Source organism: Oncorhynchus kisutch, unplaced genomic scaffold (assembly GCF_002021735.2).
Source record: "Oncorhynchus kisutch isolate 150728-3 unplaced genomic scaffold, Okis_V2 Okis02a-Okis13b_hom, whole genome shotgun sequence".
Taxonomy (NCBI): Eukaryota; Metazoa; Chordata; class Actinopteri; order Salmoniformes; family Salmonidae; genus Oncorhynchus; species Oncorhynchus kisutch.
Window position 1 is genome coordinate 11,123,702 of NW_022261979.1, and position 19,520 is coordinate 11,143,221.

Here is a 19,520-nt window from a genome sequence, read left to right on the forward strand (position 1 = left end):
TCTAACTGTATGAAGTCATCTGAAATTGTGAGTCATGAAATGTGTTTAATAACCTGAAATATGGAAAACTGTGGAAAGAACCTGGGGGAGAAAATATATATTTAACAGAGAGACTGAAAATGTCTGAAACTGAAAATGTGCTTCCCTTTGTGTGATGGGCTTATAGCAAGGTTTCATAATGTGATTTTATTTGGCCGTCCCAAGTTTTCTGAGCAAAAGAAACAATATATACACTACCGGGCAAAAGTTTTAGAACCCCTACTCACGTTGGAACATTGCTGAGGGGGCGATTAGGCCTGGCTCGCGGTTCGCGTTCCAATTCAGCCCAAAGGTGTTCGATGGGGTTGAGGTCAGGGCTGTGTGCAGACCAGTCAAGTTCTTCCACACCGATCTCGACAAACCATTTCTGTTTAGTATTCACTTTGTGCACGGGGGGGGGGGGGGGGGGGGGGCATTGTCACGCTGAAATTTGTCCGTCGGATTGCCAGATGGTGAAGGGTGATTCATCACTCCAGAGAACGCGTTTCCACTGCTCCAAGAGTCCAGCTTTACTCCATTGGAGCTTTACACCACTCCGGCCGACGCTTGGCATTGTGAATGGTGATCTTAGGCTTGTGTGCGGCTGCTTGGCCATGGAAACCCATTTCATGAAGCTCCCAACGAACAGTTATTTTGCTGACGTTGCTTCCCGAGACAGTTTGGAACTTGGTAGTGAGTGTTGCGACCGAGGACAGATGATTTTTACGCGCTTCAGCACTCGGCGGTCCCATTCTCTGAGGTTGTGTGGCCTACCACTTCGAGGCTGAGACGTTGTTGCTCCTAGACGTTTCCACTTCACAATAACAGCACTTACAGTTGATTGGGGGGCAGCTCTAGCAGGGCAGAAATGTGACAAACTGACTTGTTGGAAAGGTGGCATCCTATGACGGTGCCACGTTGAAAGTCACTGAGCTATTTAGTAAAGCCAATGTTTGTCTATGGAGATTGCATGGCGGTTGTGCTCGATTTTTTTTTTTTTTTATACACCTGTCAGCAACTGGTGTGGCTGAAATAGCCGAATCCACTAATTTGAAAGGGTGTCCACGTACTCGTTTATATGTGATTGTATACAAATGGAAGCAAGGTCTGAAATGAATGTTTTTAGTCAAATAATACATCTGTTTTGGGAAACAAAAGGACCTGCTGCTGAAATCAAGTTGTGTTCTATCATAGATTACCCAGGCAGGACACTGGTGAGTGTTTTATCATAGATTACCCAGGCAGGACACTGGTGAGGGTTCTATCATAGATGACCCAGGCAGGACACTGGTGAGGGTTCTATCATAGATGACCCAGGCAGGACACTGGTGAGGGTTCTATCATAGATGACCCAGGCAGGACACTGGTGAGGGTTCTATCATAGATGACCCAGGCAGGACACTGGTGAGTTCTATCATAGATGACCCAGGCAGGACACTGGTGAGTGTTCTATCATAGATGACCCAGGCAGGACACTGGTGAGGGTTCTATCATAGATGACCCAGGCAGGACACTGGTGAGGGTTCTATCATAGATGACCCAGGCAGGACACTGGTGAGTGTTCTATCATAGATGACCCAGGCAGGACACTGGTGAGTGTTCTATCATAGATGACCCAGGCAGGACACTGGTGAGTTCTATCATAGATGACCCAGGCAGGACACTGGTGAGTGTTCCTGCAGTTTTGTTGCGTAACCTTACACATCGTCTTGAATGTCTTTTATCTGGACCCAGCAACAAACAGTCTGTTTTGGTTTCGCCACTAATTCAATGTATTTATCTAACCGTTGGTTTAAACTTTTTTTATTTATCCAGCAACAGCCAGTCAGATGAGATAGTAGCATTTAGGTTACCGTGACGACTTGGAAATGACATTCAGTTGGTTTTTATTATCCCCTTAAGGACAAAATGGTGGCAGCGAGTTGCACACAAACAAAGCACAGACCGATGAAAACATGCTTTAAAAAAATACAAAATAGATTAAATTAAGCGGTTCGTTTTTAAAAGATGACTTGTCAGAATATTAGAAATGGGGATTGTTTAAAAAAAATGACTTGTCAAGTATTAGAAATGGGGATTGTTTTTAAAAGATGACTTGTCAGAGTATTAGAAATGGGGATTGTTTTTAAAAGATGACTTGCCAGAGTATTAGAAATGGGGATTGTTTTTAAAAGATGACTTGTCAAGTATTAGAAATGGGGATGGTTTCCCCCTTTTTGTTTTCAATGGCTTTTCAAATGGGAGTTATTCACCACTATGGTTATGCTGTGTGGAGCACATTTTAGTTGTATAAAATACCTTTTAACTCTATAAAACACCTTTTAACTGTATAAAACACCTTTTAACTGTATAAAACACCTTTTAACTCTATAAAACACCTTTTAACTGTATAAAACACCTTTTAACTGTATAAAACACCTTTTAACTGTATAAAACACCTTTTAACTGTATAAAACACCTTTTAACTGTATAAAATACCTTTTAACTCTATAAAACACCTTTTAACTGTATAAAACACATTTGTTTAGTTGTATGAAGCCTATGCGGTAGCAGCTATTCCCTGCTCTCTGTACCCAGGATGGGGGGGAAGAGTGTTGTGTGTCTCTGTCCCATCTGCCCCTGCTAGGAACCATCTGTTAGACACGTCACAGAAACGTTCCACCCTGAGACTGAGCTACAAGCCTCCTTCACTCTCTACCGCTGTAGTTCTATAGCAGGACACCGACACCTGTAAAGCCAGTTCATTAGGCACCAAACAGAAGAAATCCTACTGAAACAGGGAGTGGATTGTAGGGCTCCACTACTAGTACCTCCAGTCTCTAACACTAGGGACTCTGTTCCAATACGTTAGACATCCTACTGAAACAGGGAGTGGACTAAAACCTAACCTGGACTGTAGGGCTCCACTACTAGTTCCTCCAGTCTCTAACACTAGGGACTCTGTTCCAATACGTTAGACATCCTACTGAAACAGGGAGTGGACTGTAGGGCTCCACTACTAGTTCCTCTAGTCTCTAACACTAGGGACTCTGTTCCAATACGTTAGACATCCTACTGAAACAGGGAGTGGACTAAAACCTGGACTGTAGGGCTCCACTACTAGTTCCTCCAGTCTCTAACACTAGGGACTCTGTTCCAATACGTTAGACATCCTACTGAAACAGGGAGTGGACTAAAACCTGGACTGTAGGGCTCCACTACTAGTACCTCCAGTCTCTAACACTAGGGACTCTGTTCCAATACGTTAGACATCCTACTGAAACAGGGAGTGGACTAAAACCTAACCTGGACTGTAGGGCTCCACTACTAGTTCCTCCAGTCTCTAACACTAGGGACTCTGTTCCAATACGTTAGACATCCTACTGAAACAGGGAGTGGACTGTAGGGCTCCACTACTAGTTCCTCTAGTCTCTAACACTAGGGACTCTGTGACAATACGTTTGAAATTCATCCTTCCTTCCTTGTTGCATTGAGCTAAGCACAGATCTGTAAATGATTTGGACAGGTGGTAGCCAAGGTTACCGTTATATTACTTATTACCGACCCAGCCTGTTCAAATAGGTGATCACCTCAAAGGAGGGGTCGGCATGGTAACCTAGTGGTTAGAGTGTTGGACAGGTAGCCTAGTGGTTAGAGCGTTGGGCAGGTAGCCTAGCGGTTAGAGCGCTGGGCAGGTAGCCTAGCGGTTAGAGCGTTGGGCATAGAGCCTAGTGGTTAGAGCGTTGGGCAGGTAGCCTAGCGGTTAGAGCGTTGGGCAGGTAGCCTAGCGGTTAGAGCGTTGGGCAGGTAGCCTAGCGGTTAGAGCGCTGGGCAGGTAGCCTAGTGGTTAGAGCGTTGGGCAGGTAGCCTAGCGGTTAGAGCGCTGGGCAGGTAGCCTAGCGGTTAGAGCGTTGGGCAGGTAGCCTAGCGGTTAGAGCGTTGGGCAGGTAGCCTAGCGGTTAGAGCGTTGGGCAAGTAGCCTAGCGGTTAGAGCGTTGGGCAGGTAGCCTAGCGGTTAGAGCGTTGGGCAGGTAGCCTAGCGGTTAGAGCGTTGGGCAGGTAGCCTAGCGGTTAGAGCGTTGGGCAGGTAGCCTAGCGGTTAGAGCGTTGGGCAGGTAGCCTAGCGGTTAGAGCGTTGGGCCAATTTACCGAAAGGTTGCTAGATCGAATCCCCCGAGCTGACAAGGTATAAATGTGTCATTCTTCCCCCCTGAACAAGGCTGTTAACCCACTTTCCCCGGTAGGCCGTCATTGTAAATAAGAATTAGTTCTTAACTGACTTGCCGAGTTAAATAATATTCCATTACATTTATAACAAAGGAAGTACACTAGGCATTTCTGAAGGATTTCAACAGGATGTAGTTCTGTATCAGGGTACCAGTTAGTCTAGAAAGCTACTACTTAGCTACTAGTTAGCAACTACTTCACTACTACTTAGCTACCACTCTACCTCTACTTAGCCACTACTTATCCAATACTTATACTTATCTACTACTTAGCTACTAGTTAGCAACTACTTCACTACTACTTAGCTACTACTCTACCTCTACTTAGCCACTACTTATCCAATACTTATCTTATACTTATCTACTACTTAGCTACTACTTAGCCACTACTTATCCAATACTTATCTTATACTTTTCTACTACTTAGCTACTACTTAGCTGCTACGTAGCTCTTACTTCTCTACTACTTAGCTACTACGCAGCTGCTACTTAGCTACTACTTATCTACTACGCAGCTACTACTTAGCCTCTACTTAGCTACTCCTTATCTACTACTCAGCTGCTACGTAACTACTACTTAGTGCTATACATTATATGAAGGTTTAATAGGGTGTGTGTGTGTGTGTGTGTGTGTGTGTGTGTGTGTGTGTGTGTGTGTGTGTGTGTGTGTGTTTGTGTGTGTGTGTGTGTGTTAATTCTCTAGGACAACTTGCAGCGAACTACATTGACACGGACACTTCATTTTTCCAGCGTTCTTCATCATACTGTCATTTTTACTTGTGGATGTGTCTCAAATGACTTCCTATCCTCTACGTAGTACACTTCTTTATTCTCTATCCTCTACGTAGTACACTTCTTTATTCTCTATCCTCTACGTAGTACACTTCTTTATTCTCTATCCTCTACGTAGTACACTTCTTTATCCTCTATCCTCTACATAGTACACTTCTTTATTCTCTATCCTCTATCCTCTACATAGTACACTTCTTTATTCTCTATCCTCTACATAGTACACTTCTTTATTCTCTATCCTCTATCCTCTACATAGTACACTTCTTTATTCTCTATCCTCTACGTAGTACACTTCTTTATTCTCTATACTCTACGTAGTACACTTCTTTATTCTCTATACTCTACGTAGTACACTTCTTTATTCTCTATACTCTACGTAGTACACTTCTTTATTCTCTATACTCTACGTAGTACACTTCTTTATTCTCTATACTCTACGTAGTACACTTCTTTATTCTCTATCCTCTACGTAGTACACTTCTTTATTCTCTATCCTCTACGTAGTACACTTCTTTATTCTCTATCCTCTACGTAGTACACTTCTTTATTCTCTATCCTCTACGTAGTACACTTCTTTATCCTCTATCCTCTACGTAGTACACTTCTTTACTCTCTATCCTCTACGTAGTACACTTCTTTATTCTCTATCCTCTACGTAGTACACTTCTTTATTCTCTATCCTCTACGTAGTACACTTCTTTATTCTCTATCCTCTACGTAGTACACTTCTTTATTCTCTATACTCTACGTAGTACACTTCTTTATTCTCTATACTCTACGTAGTACACTTCTTTATTCTCTATACTCTACGTAGTACACTTCTTTATTCTCTATCCTCTACGTAGTACACTTCTTTATTCTCTATCCTCTACGTAGTACACTTCTTTATTCTCTATCCTCTACGTAGTACACTTCTTTATTCTCTATCCTCTACGTAGTACACTTCTTTATTCTCTATCCTCTACGTAGTACACTTCTTTATCCTCTATCCTCTACGTAGTACACTTCTTTACTCTCTATCCTCTACGTAGTACACTTCTTTATTCTCTATCCTCTACGTAGTACACTTCTTTATTCTCTATCCTCTACGTAGTACACTTCTTTATCCTCTATCCTCTACGTAGTACACTTCTTTATTCTCTATCCTCTACGTAGTACACTTCTTTATCCTCTACGTAGTACACTTCTTTATCCTCTATCCTCTACGTAGTACACTTCTTTATCCTCTATCCTCTACGTAGTACACTTCTTTATTCTCTATCCTCTACGTAGTACACTTCTTTATTCTCTATCCTCTACGTAGTACACTTCTTTATCCTCTACGTAGTACACTTCTTTATCCTCTATCCTCTACGTAGTACACTTCTTTATTCTCTATCCTCTACGTAGTACACTTCTTTATCCTCTATCCTCTACGTAGTACACTTCTTTATTCTCTATCCTCTACGTAGTACACTTCTTTATTCTCTATCCTCTACGTAGTACACTTCTTTATCCTCTACGTAGTACACTTCTTTATCCTCTATCCTCTACGTAGTACACTTCTTTATCCTCTATCCTCTACGTAGTACACTTCTTTATTCTCTATCCTCTACGTAGTACACTTCTTTATCCTCTACGTAGTACACTTCTTTATCCTCTATCCTCTACGTAGTACACTTCTTTATTCTCTATCCTCTACGTAGTACACTTCTTTATCCTCTATCCTCTACGTAGTACACTTCTTTATTCTCTATCCTCTACGTAGTACACTTCTTTATTCTCTATCCTCTACGTAGTACACTTCTTTATCCTCTACGTAGTACACTTCTTTATCCTCTATCCTCTACGTAGTACACTTCTTTATCCTCTATCCTCTACGTAGTACACTTCTTTATTCTCTATCCTCTACGTAGTACACTTCTTTATTCTCTATCCTCTACGTAGTACACTTCTTTATCCTCTATCCTCTACGTAGTACACTTCTTTATCCTCTATCCTCTACGTAGTACACTTCTTTATTCTCTATCCTCTACGTAGTACACTTCTTTTGACCAGTCCTCCTACATACACAGACTTGATGTTATTGGCTGAGCCTGTCAGAGTAGCTGTGTGTACTCCTGCTACAGCAGGCCGATTGTCGGCCATCGATACTAGTGGCCGTGGTCCTCTGTAGACGGTGGTTGTCGGCCATCGATACTAGTGGCCGTGGTCCTCTGTAGACGGTGGTTGGTTATTACTGTGGACATGAGGGGGGTTTTCTAGACCGTAGAGAGGATAAACGAGTCAAACGGTTAAAGTCAGATAAGAGTGTTTTCATCGTAACAACAGTGAAGTTGACAGTAGCCCCTGGCCTAACCATTACTGTAGAGAACAACCGCCATCTTGACTGTTAACTGTTCTCACAGGACTGCTCCTCTGACCGACCCCCCCCCCCCCGTGAACCACGAACAAATTGATATTTCACTTTGCCGAACCATGATGAGTTACGGGCTGCGGTTTCTCTGTGTCCACAGTCTCTGGAAGGCTACTGTTGAGTCAGTGGGAGAATCTCAATTTGCTCACGTCCTCTCTCCTCACTTCCTTCTCAAAACCTTTGTTTTGGAAGAGAAAGGTCAGAAGGAAGGGACCTCTGGCTTTCACATCCAATGGGTTTTGAGAATGCATTTGAGATTCTCCCATTGACTCAAGAGTAGCCTTCCATCAGTTTACCAAAGGTTGTACCACAGTAGAAAACTGTGTGTCTGGTAGCTCGGGGGCCATCAATGAGTAGCTCTCAAGTAAATACTGAGAAATAATCACTAGGCCTTAATACTACGTGATTAAATCTGTATATAAAAAAATATAAAACCTAATTTTAGCATTTTTTTTGCTATCTATTTTCCCCCTAAATCAATCAGTTAAATCACATTATTTAAAATGTTTTCATTCAGTTACTAAAGTAACAGTCCTGGCTGAGCCCCAATATGCGCTTCGCGGTTACGATGCCGCCTGTATACGCCTACTGGCAATGAAAAAATGTAAAAGCACAGGATATTGGTACCTCGATAAAACGTCTCTGCTTTGGTAAGTAATATCTCGAACAAATAAGCCATTTCTACCCCTGTCACTTTTTTATATATATTTAAATACAGGAAAATTATTTGGTGGAATGTGCTCAGAAAAAAGCCAATGTTAATTTGCTTCGTCTCCAGTGTTCCATAGTCCTACATGTTGACTCTGCTGGTCCGTAGGCCTACATGTTGACTCTGCTGGTCCGTAGGCCTACATGTTGACTCTGCTGGTCCGTAGGCCTACATGTTGACTCTGCTGGTCCGTAGGCCTACATGTTGACTCTGCTGGTCCGTAGGCCTACATGTTGACTCTGGTTTCTTCATCTCTCCCATGACCTCTGGGCCCTGGCACGAGCCATGGTTTCTTCATCTCTCCCGTGACCTCTGGGCCCTGGCACGAGCCATGGTTTCTTCATCTCTCCCGTGACCTCTGGGCCCTGGCACGAGCCATGGTTTCTTCATCTCTCCCGTGACCTCTGGGCCCTGGCACGAGCCATGGTTTCTTCATCTCTCCCGTGACCTCTGGGCCCTGGCACGATCCATGGTTTCTTCATCTCTCCCATGACCTCTGGGCCCTGGCACGATCCATGGTTTCTTCATCTCTCCCATGACCTCTGGGCCCTGGCACGATCCATGGTTTCTTCATCTCTCCCGTGACCTCTGGGCCGTGGCATTCTTCAGCTCTCTCTGACCATGCGTAGAATAATGCCTTGTAATGCTTGTTAACGCTTTGTAACTTCAGCTTTATGCCTTGTATGTAAATCCATTCATTTGACAAAGTCATTAAATATACTTGTATTTAGAATTCGCTTCAGACATTTCTTCATGGTCTGTTGCTGTAACTCAACTATTGTGTTATTGACTGTACGTTTGTTTTATTCCATGTGTTGTTGTTAATTGTTTACTCCATGTGTAACTCTGTTGTTGTTGTTGTTTGTGTCGACACTGCTTTGCTTGATCTTGGCCAGGTGGCAGTTGTAAATGAGAACTTTAACTTTAACCTTCCTGGTTAAATAAAGGTGTTCTCGACGGGCCTACCTGGTTAAATAAAGGTGTTCTCAACTGGCCTACCTGGTTAAATAAAGGTGTTCTCAACTGGCCTACCTGGTTAAATAAAGGTGTTCTCAACTGGCCTACCTGGTTAAATAAAGGTGTTCTCAACTAGCCTACCTGGTTAAATAAAGGTGTTCTCAACTGGCCTACCTGGTTAAATAAAGGTGTTCTCAACTAGCCTACCTGGTTAAATAAAGGTGTTTTCAACTGGCCTACCTGGTTAAATAAAGGTGAAATAAAACTGTAGTCTTTTGTATATTGCTACTCTTCATTATGGAGTCAGATAAAGATTTTAATAGGCTAGTCTTATTTACGTGTGTGTGTGTGTGTGTGTGTGTGTGTGTGTGTGTGTGTGTGCAAATAAATAATTTGCAAATAAATTCATTAAAAATCCTACAATGTGATTTTCTGGAGAAAAGAATTCTCTCATTTTGTCTGTCACAGTTTAAGTGTACCTAATGATGAAAATTACAGGCCTCTCATCTTTTTAAGTGGGAGAACTTGCACAATTGGTGGCTGACTAAATACCTTTTTGCCCCACTGTATATATATACTGTATATACACATCAAATATTACTTCACTTGAGTAAAATAGTCTGAGTTACTCACTATGTACTTGTACTTAAAGGGATAGTTCGGGACTTCCCCAGAGTGTGAGAAACTTGTGAATATCTTTTTTATGTCTCTCCATCCAGTATGAAGGAAGTTAAAGGTAGTTTCACTTTCCAATGCTAACTAGTGTTAGCGCAATGGCTGGAAGTCTATGGGAACGGCTAACATGCTAGCCGTTCCCATAGAGTTCCAGCCATTGCGCTAACACTAGTTAGCATTGGAAAGTGAAACTACCTCTAACTTCCTTCATATTGGATGCAGAGACATCAAAAATGGTAACCACAAGTTCATCTGAATCTGGGGAAGTAGACATAGAGCCTCATTGCCAAAATCCTGAACAATCCCTTTAAGGGTGACGGAGCCTCATTGCCAAAATCCTGAACAATCCCTTTAAGGGTGACGGAGCCTCATTGCCAAAATCCTGAACAATCCCTTTAAGGGTGACGGAGCCTCATTGCCAAAATCCTGAACAATCCCTTTAAGGGTGATGGTGAAATTTTCAAAACGGTCATATAAGTACCAAGTAAACCATGTCCCTCCCCTCTCCACCAGGTCCTTTCTCTTCAGTAAGGACGGCAACCCCAACAAGCGTAACGTTCACAATGAGACGTCCCTCCATCTCCTCTGTATGGGCCCCCAGATCCTAATGGGGGAGGGGCCTCTGCAGCCGCGGCTGGCCCGACCCGAGCTGGACGAGATGAAGAGGGCAGAGTGTCTCCAGATCATCCTGAAATGGACCGGAGCCAAGCTGGACCAGGGAGAGTATGAGAACGCCAACGTCAACTTCACTGACAACAAGAAGAACACATCGCTGCACTACGCAGCCGCCTCGGGGTTGAAGAAGTGTGTTGAGGTGCGAACCCCTTCCCATAGCCCTACCTCATAGACACTTCCCATAGCTCTGCCCCTTAGACACTTCCCATAGCCCTGCCCCATAGCTCTGCCCCTTAGACACTTCCCATAGCTCTGCCCCTTAGACACTTCCCATAGCCCTGCCCCATAGCTCTGCCCCTTAGACACTTCTCATAGCCCTACCCCTTAGACACTTCTCATAGCCCTACCCCTTAGACACTTCTCATAGCCCTGCCCCTTAGACACTCCTCATAGCCCTACCCCTTAGACACTTCCCATAGCTCTGTCCCTTAGACACTTCTCATAGCCCTGCCCCTTAGACACTTCCCATAGCCCTGCCCCATAGCCCTGCCCCATAGCCCTACCCCTTAGACACTTCTCATAGCCCTGTCCCTTAGACACTTCCCATAGCTCTGCCCCTTAGACACTTCTCATAGCCCTGTCCCTTAGACACTTCCCATAGCCCTACCCCTTAGACACTTCTCATAGCCCTGCCCCATAGCCCTACCCCTTAGACACTTCCCATAGCCCTGCCCCTTAGACACTTCTCATAGCCCTGCCCCATAGCCCTGCCCCTTAGACACTTCTCATAGCCCTGCCCCATAGCCCTGCCCCTTAGACACTTCCCATAGCCCTGCCCCTTAGACACTTCTCATAGCCCTGCCCCATAGCCCTGCCCCTTAGACACTTCTCATAGCCCTGCCCCATAGCCCTACCCCTTAGACACTTCTCATAGCCCTACCCCTTAGACACTTCTCATAGCCCTACCCCTTAGACACTTCTCATAGCCCTACCCCTTAGACACTTCTCATAGCCCTGCCCCTTAGACACTTCTCATAGCCCTACCCCTTAGACACTTCTCATAGCCCTGCCCCATAGCCCTGCCCCATAGCCCTACCCCTTAGACACTTCTCATAGCCCTGCCCCTTAGACACTTCCCATAGCCCTGCCCCATAGCCCTACCCCTTAGACACTTCTCATAGCCCTGCCCCTTAGACACTTCCCATAGCCCTGCCCCATAGCCCTACCCCTTAGACACTTCTCATAGCCCTGCCCCTTAGACACTTCCCATAGCCCTGCCCCATAGCCCTACCCCTTAGACACTTCTCATAGCCCTGCCCCTTAGACACTTCCCATAGCCCTGCCCCATAGCCCTACCCCTTAGACACTTCTCATAGCCCTACCCCTTAGACACTTCTCATAGCCCTGCCCCTTAGACACTTCTCATAGCCCTACCCCTTAGACACTTCTCATAGCCCTGCCCCATAGCCCTACCCCTTAGACACTTCTCATAGCCCTGCCCCTTAGACACTTCCCATAGCCCTGCCCCATAGCCCTACCCCTTAGACACTGCTCATAGCCCTGCCCCTTAGACACTTCCCATATCCCTGCCCCATAGCCCTACCCCTTAGACACTTCTCATAGCCCTGCCCCTTAGACACTTCCCATAGCCCTGCCCCATAGCCCTACCCCTTAGACACTTCTCATAGCCCTGCCCCTTAGACACTTCCCATAGCCCTGCCCCATAGCCCTACCCCTTAGACACTTCTCATAGCCCTACCCCTTAGACACTTCTCATAGCCCTGCCCCTTAGACACTTCTCATAGCCCTACCCCTTAGACACTTCTCATAGCCCTGCCCCTTAGACACTTCTCATAGCCCTACCCCTTAGACACTTCTCATAGCCCTGCCCCTTAGACACTTCCCATAGCCCTGCCCCATAGCCCTACCCCTTAGACACTTCTCATAGCCCTGCCCCTTAGACACTTCCCATAGCCCTGCCCCATAGCCCTACCCCTTAGACACTTCTCATAGCCCTGCCCCTTAGACACTTCCCATAGCCCTGCCCCATAGCCCTACCCCTTAGACACTTCTCATAGCCCTGCCCCTTAGACACTTCCCATAGCCCTGCCCCATAGCCCTACCCCTTAGACACTTCTCATAGCCCTACCCCTTAGACACTTCTCATAGCCCTGCCCCTTAGACACTTCTCATAGCCCTACCCCTTAGACACTTCTCATAGCCCTGCCCCATAGCCCTACCCCTTAGACACTTCTCATAGCCCTGCCCCTTAGACACTTCCCATAGCCCTGCCCCATAGCCCTACCCCTTAGACACTGCTCATAGCCCTGCCCCTTAGACACTTCCCATATCCCTGCCCCATAGCCCTACCCCTTAGACACTTCTCATAGCCCTGCCCCTTAGACACTTCCCATAGCCCTGCCCCATAGCCCTACCCCTTAGACACTTCTCATAGCCCTGCCCCTTAGACACTTCCCATAGCCCTGCCCCATAGCCCTACCCCTTAGACACTTCTCATAGCCCTACCCCTTAGACACTTCTCATAGCCCTGCCCCTTAGACACTTCTCATAGCCCTACCCCTTAGACACTTCTCATAGCCCTGCCCCTTAGACACTTCTCATAGCCCTACCCCTTAGACACTTCTCATAGCCCTGCCCCATAGCCCTACCCCTTAGACACTTCCCATAGCCCTGCCCCTTAGACACTTCTCATAGCCCTACCCCTTAGACACTTCTCATAGCCCTGCCCCTTAGACACTTCCCATAGCCCTGCCCCTTAGACACTTCCCATAGCCCTGCCCCTTAGACACTTCCCATAGCCCTGCCCCTTAGACACTTCCCATAGCCCTGCCCCTTAGACACTTCCCATAGCCCTGCCCCATAGACACTTCCCATAGCCCTACCACATAGACACTTCCCATAGCCCTACCACATAACCCTAACCCGTAGGCACTTCCCATAGCCCTACCACATAGACACTTCCCATAGCCCTACCACATAGACACTTCCCATAGCCCTACCACATAACCCTAACCCGTAGGCACTTCCCATAGCCCTACCACATAGACACTTCCCATAGCCCTACCACATAACCCTAACCCGTAGGCACTTCCCATAGCCCTACCACATAACCCTAACCTGTAGGCACTTCCCATAGCCCTGCCCCATAGACACTTGTTCCCTAAATCCCCTTTCCCAAGCCAGGGCTCTCCAACCCTGTTCCAGGAGAGCTACCCTCCTCCTGTAGGTTTTCGCAGGTTTCACTAGATTAGGCTTGGAGTGAACCTATAGGACTGTAGCTTTACAGGAACAGGCTTGGAGTGAACCTATATGACTGTAGCTTTACAGGAACAGACTTGGAGTGAACCTATAGGACTGTAGCTTTACAGGAACAGACTTGGAGTGAACCTATAGGACTGTAGCTTTACAGGAACAGACTTGGAGTGAACCTATAGGACTGTAGCTCTACAGGAACAGACTTGGAGTGAACCTATAGGACGGTAGTTCTCCAGGAACAGGCTTGGAGTGAACCTATAGGACTGTAGTTCTCCAGGAACAGGCTTGGAGTGAACCTATAGGACTGTAGTTCTCCAGGAACAGGCTTGGAGTGAACCTATAGGATGGTAGTTCTCCAGGAACAGGGTTGAAGTGAACCTATAGGAGGGTAGTTCTCCAGGAACAGGCTTGGGAAGCCCTGTCCTGGGCACCTCTGTAGATCTGATCAGATTTCACAACAAGGAAAACCTGTCTTGTTGATTTTCCTCTTAACATCTCATATACAGGTAACTGCCAAGATAAAGGAAACACTAAATGAGGGATACAAAGTATATTGAAAGGAGCTGCATCCACACAGGTGTGGTTCGGTTCCTGTGTTTTAATTAAGCTATTAACATCCCATCATGCTTAGGGTCAGGTATAAAAATGCTAGGCAGGCCATTATGTTGTCTCCCATGGCTATGTCCCCGTAGAATGACAATGCCCCCAATCCAGAGGACACAAGTGATCACTGAATGGTTTGATGAGCATGAATACGATGTGAACCATATGCCGTGGTGGCCGTCTGTCACCAGATCTCAATCCAATTGAACGTTTATCGGAGATCTTGAGCGGCGCCTGAGACGTCCGTTTTCCACCACCGTCGACAAAACAACAAATTATGGAATTTTCTTGTGGAAGAATGGTGTCGCATCCCTCCAATAGAGTTCCAGACACTCCCTCCAATAGAGTTCCAGACACTCCCTCCAATAGAGTTCCAGACACTCCCTCCAATAGAGTTCCAGACACTCCCTCCAATAGAGTTCCAGACACTCCCTCCAATAGAGTTCCAGACACTCCCTCCAATAGAGTTCCAGACACTCCCTCCAATAGAGTTCCAGACACTCCCTCCAATAGAGTTCCAGACACTCCCTCCAATAGAGTTCCAGACGCTCCCTCCAATAGAGTTCCAGACGCTCCCTCCAATAGAGTTCCAGACGCTCCCTCCAATAGAGTTCCAGACGCTCCCTCCAATAGAGTTCCAGACGCTCCCTCCAATAGAGTTCCAGATGCTCCCTCCAATAGAGTTCCAGACGCTCCCTCCAATAGAGTTCCAGACGCTCCCTCCAATAGAGTTCCAGACACTCCCTCCAATAGAGTTCCAGACACTCCCTCCAATAGAGTTCCAGACACTCCCTCCAATAGAGTTCCAGACACTCCCTCCAATAGAGTTCCAGACACTCCCTCCAATAGAGTTCCAGACACTCCCTCCAATAGAGTTCCAGACACTCCCTCCAATAGAGTTCCAGACACTCCCTCCAATAGAGTTCCAGACACTCCCTCCAATAGAGTTCCAGACACTCCCTCCAATAGAGTTCCAGACACTCCCTCCAATAGAGTTCCAGACACTCCCTCCAATAGAGTTCCAGACACTTGTAGAATCTATCCCAAGGTGCATTAAAGGTGTTCTGGTGGCTGGTGGCTGGTGGTGGCCCAACGCCCAATTAAAACACTTTATGTTGGTGTTTCCTTTATTTTGACAGTTACCTGTGAACAGTGACTCTCCTCTCCCTCTGGTTCCTAGGTAAGAGAAACCCCACCTCGTTGACTATTCTCTCTTTCCAATGAATGCCATGTCTCTTCTCTCTGTCTCTCCTCTCTCTCGCTCCTCTCTCTCTTCTTCTCTCTCGCTCCTCTCTCCTCTTCTCTCTCTCTGTCTATCTCTCTCCTCTCTCTTCTCTTCTCTCTCTCTCCTCTGTCCTCCTTCTAGATTCTAGTAAATAGGGAAGCGGACCTGTTTGCGGAGAATGAGGACCGTGAGACGCCGTGTGACTGTGCAGAGAAGCAGCATCACAAGGAGCTGGCCCTCAGCCTGGAGTCTCGGATGGTCTTCAGTCTGGTCCCAGAAGGCATAGAGGCAGAGTACACTGCTCTGGACCACAGAGAGGTAGTACCTCACCATGTCTTCAGTCTGGCCCCAGACAGCATAGAGGCAGAGTACACTGCTCTGGACCACAGAGAGGTAGTACCTCACCATGTCTTCAGTCTGGCCCCAGACAGCATAGAGGCAGAGTACACTGCTCTGGACCACAGAGAGGTAGGCTAGATACTAGATATCCCTACTGTAGTGTAGTTACCTCACCATGTCTTCAGTCTGGTCCCAGACAGCATAGAGGCAGAGTACACTGCTCTGGACCACAGAGAGGTAGGCTAGATACTAGATATCCCTACTGTAGTGTAGTTACCTCACCATGTCTTCAGTCTGGCCCCAGAAGGCATAGAGGCAGAGTATACTGCTCTGGACCACAGAGAGGTAGGCTAGATACTAGATATCCCTACTGTAGTGTAGTTACCTCACCATGTCTTCAGTCTGGCCCCAGACAGCATAGAGGCAGAGTACACTGCTCTGGACCACAGAGAGGTAGGCTAGATACTAGATATCCCTACTGTAGTGTAGTTACCTCACCATGTCTTCAGTCTGGTCCCAGAAGGCATAGAGGCAGAGTATACTGCTCTGGACCACAGAGAGGTAGGCTAGATACTAGATATCCCTACTGTAGTGTAGTTACCTCACCATGTCTTCAGTCTGGCCCCAGACAGCATAGAGGCAGAGTACACTGCTCTGGACCACAGAGAGGTAGGCTAGATACTAGATATCCCTACTGTAGTGTAGTTACCTCACCATGTCGTCAGTCTGGCCCCAGACAGCATAGAGGCAGAGTACACTGCTCTGGACCACAGAGAGGTAGGCTAGATACTAGATATCCCTACTGTAGTGTAGTTACCTCACCATGTCTTCAGTCTGGCCCCAGACAGCATAGAGGCAGAGTATACTGCTCTGGACCACAGAGAGGTAGGCTAGATACTAGATATCCCTACTGTAGTGTAGTTACCTCACCATGTCTTCAGTCTGGCCCCAGACAGCATAGAGGCAGAGTACACTGCTCTGGACCACAGAGAGGTAGGCTAGATACTAGATATCCCTACTGTAGTATAGTTACCTCACCATGTCGTCAGTCTGGCCCCAGAAGGCATAGAGGCAGAGTACACTGCTCTGGACCACAGAGAGGTAGGCTAGATACTAGATATCCCTACTGTAGTGTAGTTACCTCACCATGTCTTCAGTCTGGCCCCAGACAGCATAGAGGCAGAGTACACTGCTCTGGACCACAGAGAGGTAGGCTAGATACTAGATATCCCTACTGTAGTGTAGTTACCTCACCATGTCGTCAGTCTGGCCCCAGACAGCATAGAGGCAGAGTATACTGCTCTGGACCACAGAGGGGTAGGCTAGATACTAGATATCCCTACTGTAGTATAGTTACCTCACCATGTCGTCAGTCTGGTCCCAGAAGGCATAGAGGCAGAGTACACTGCTCTGGACCACAGAGAGGTAGGCTAGATACTAGATATCCCTACTGTAGTGTAGTTACCTCACCATGTCGTCAGTCTGGCCCCAGAAGGTATAGAGGCAGAGTATACTGCTCTGGACCACAGAGAGGTAGGCTAGATACTAGATATCCCTACTGTAGTGTAGTTACCTCACCATGTCGTCAGTCTGGCCCCAGACAGCATAGAGGCAGAGTATACTGCTCTGGACCACAGAGAGGTAGGCTAGATACTAGATATCCCTACTGTAGTATAGTTACCTCACCATGTCGTCAGTCTGGTCCCAGAAGGCATAGAGGCAGAGTATACTGCTCTGGACCACAGAGAGGTAGGATAGATACTAGATATCCCTACTGTAGAGAGATACTGTCGTGTAGTTACCTCACCATGTCGTCAGTCTGGCCCCAGAAGGCATAGAGGCAGAGTATACTGCTCTGGACCACAGAGGGGTAGGCTAGATACTAGATATCCCTACTGTAGTGTAGTTACCTCACCATGTCGTCAGTCTGGCCCCAGAAGGCATAGAGAAGGTATTTTTCAATACAGTCTTTGACTGCAGTCCAATGTTATTGTAGGAAATGAGCTGACCACTTGAACAGCCAGGCAGAACTGCCAGCTGCTGGGCTATTGGCCACACTATAGAAACATTATTAGTGTTGGAGTCCCATGCATGTGACTGTCCTGCTCTCTGTCTCTGTCTCTCTCTTGTCTGTCTGTCTCTGTCTCTCTCTTGTCTGTCTGTCTCTCGTCTCTCCACTCTCTGTCTGTCTCTCTCTCTCTCTCTCTCTCTCTCTCTCTCTCTCTCTCTCTCTCTCTCTCTCTCTCTCTCGTCTCTCCACTCTGTGTCTCTCTGTCTGTCTGTCTCTCTCACTGTGTCTGTCTGTCTCTGTGTCTCTCTCTCTCTCTCTCTGTGTCTGTCTGTCTCTCGTTCTCTCTATCTCTCTCTATCTCTCTCTCTCTCTCCCTCCAGCTATACGAGGGTCTGAGGCCTCAGGAGCTGCGTCGTCTGAAGGACATGCTGATAGTGGAGACGGCAGACATGCTGCAGACCCCTCTCTTTACTGCTGAGGCTCTGCTTAGAGCACATGGTATGGACCACACACACACACACACACACACACACACACACACACACACACACACACACACACACACACACACACACACACACACACACACACACACCTCTCTTTACTGCTGAGGCTCTGCTTAGAGCACATGGTATGGACCACACACACACACACACCTACCTACCTACCTACCTACCTACCTACTTCCTTCCTTCCTTCCTTCCTTTGTTTTTACCCTGCTGCTACTCGCTGTTTATTATCAATGCCTGGTCACTTTGCAAATGACCTCGACTAACCTTTACCCCCACACGTCGACTCAGTAGGTACTAGGATCTTCCTATGGACCTAGAGAACCTGGGACCTAGAGAACCTGCTGTTGACTGGGACCTAGAGAACCTGCTGTAGACTGGGATCTAGAGAACCTGCTGTAGACTGGGACCTAGAGAACCTGCTGTAGACTGGGACCTAGAAAACCTGCTGTAGACTGGGACCTAGAGAACCTGCTGTAGTCTGGGACCTAGAGAACCTGCTGTAGACTGGGACCTAGAGAACCTGCTGTAGACTGGGACCTAGAGAACCTGCTGTAGACTGGGACAGAGAGAACCTGCTGTAGACTGGGACCTAGAGAGAACCTGCTGTAGACTGGGACCTAGAGAACCTGCTGTAGACTGGGACCTAGAGAACCTGCTGTAGACTGGGACCTAGAGAACCTGCTGTAGACTGGGACCTAGAGAACTGGGACCTAGAGAACCTGCTGTAGACTGGGACCTAGAGAACCTGCTGTAGACTGGGACCTAGAGAGAACCTGCTGTAGACTGGGACCTAGAGAACCTGCTGTAGACTGGGACCTAGAGAACCTGCTGTAGACTGGGACCTAGAGAACCTGCTGTAGACTGGGACCTAGAGAACCTGCTGTAGACTGGGACAGAGAGAACCTGCTGTAGACTGGGACCTAGAGAACCTGCTGTAGACTGGGACAGAGAGAACCTGCTGTAGACTGGGACAGAGAGAACCTGCTGTAGACTGGGACAGAGAGAACCTGCTGTAGACTGGGACCTAGAGAACCTGCTGTAGACTGGGACCTAGAGAACCTGCTGTAGACTGGGACCTAGAGAACCTGCTGTAGACTGGGACCTAGAGAACCTGCTGTAGACTGGGACCTAGAGAACCTGCTGTAGTCTGGGACAGAGAGAACCTGCTGTAGACTGGGACAGAGAGAA

At 47.0% G+C, this 19,520-nt stretch overlaps 1 protein-coding gene across 3 annotated transcripts in view; it reads left to right on the forward strand.

Annotated features, from left to right (window-relative positions):
• The window catches only part of LOC109882160 (ankyrin repeat and IBR domain-containing protein 1-like), a 60,403-nt gene that overhangs the window by 7,199 nt on the left and 33,684 nt on the right, over positions 1-19,520 (forward strand). For all 3 annotated transcript variants that reach the window (XR_004206627.1, XM_031811856.1, XM_031811857.1), the window contains exons 3-5: positions 10,265-10,565; positions 15,612-15,788; positions 18,201-18,318. Coding sequence is in view for 2 of the 3 variants with exons in the window: in XM_031811856.1 (XP_031667716.1) it covers positions 10,265-10,565; positions 15,612-15,788; positions 18,201-18,318 (596 nt within the window). In the remaining variant the exon portion in view is untranslated. The remainder of the gene's footprint in view (positions 1-10,264; positions 10,566-15,611; positions 15,789-18,200; positions 18,319-19,520) is intronic.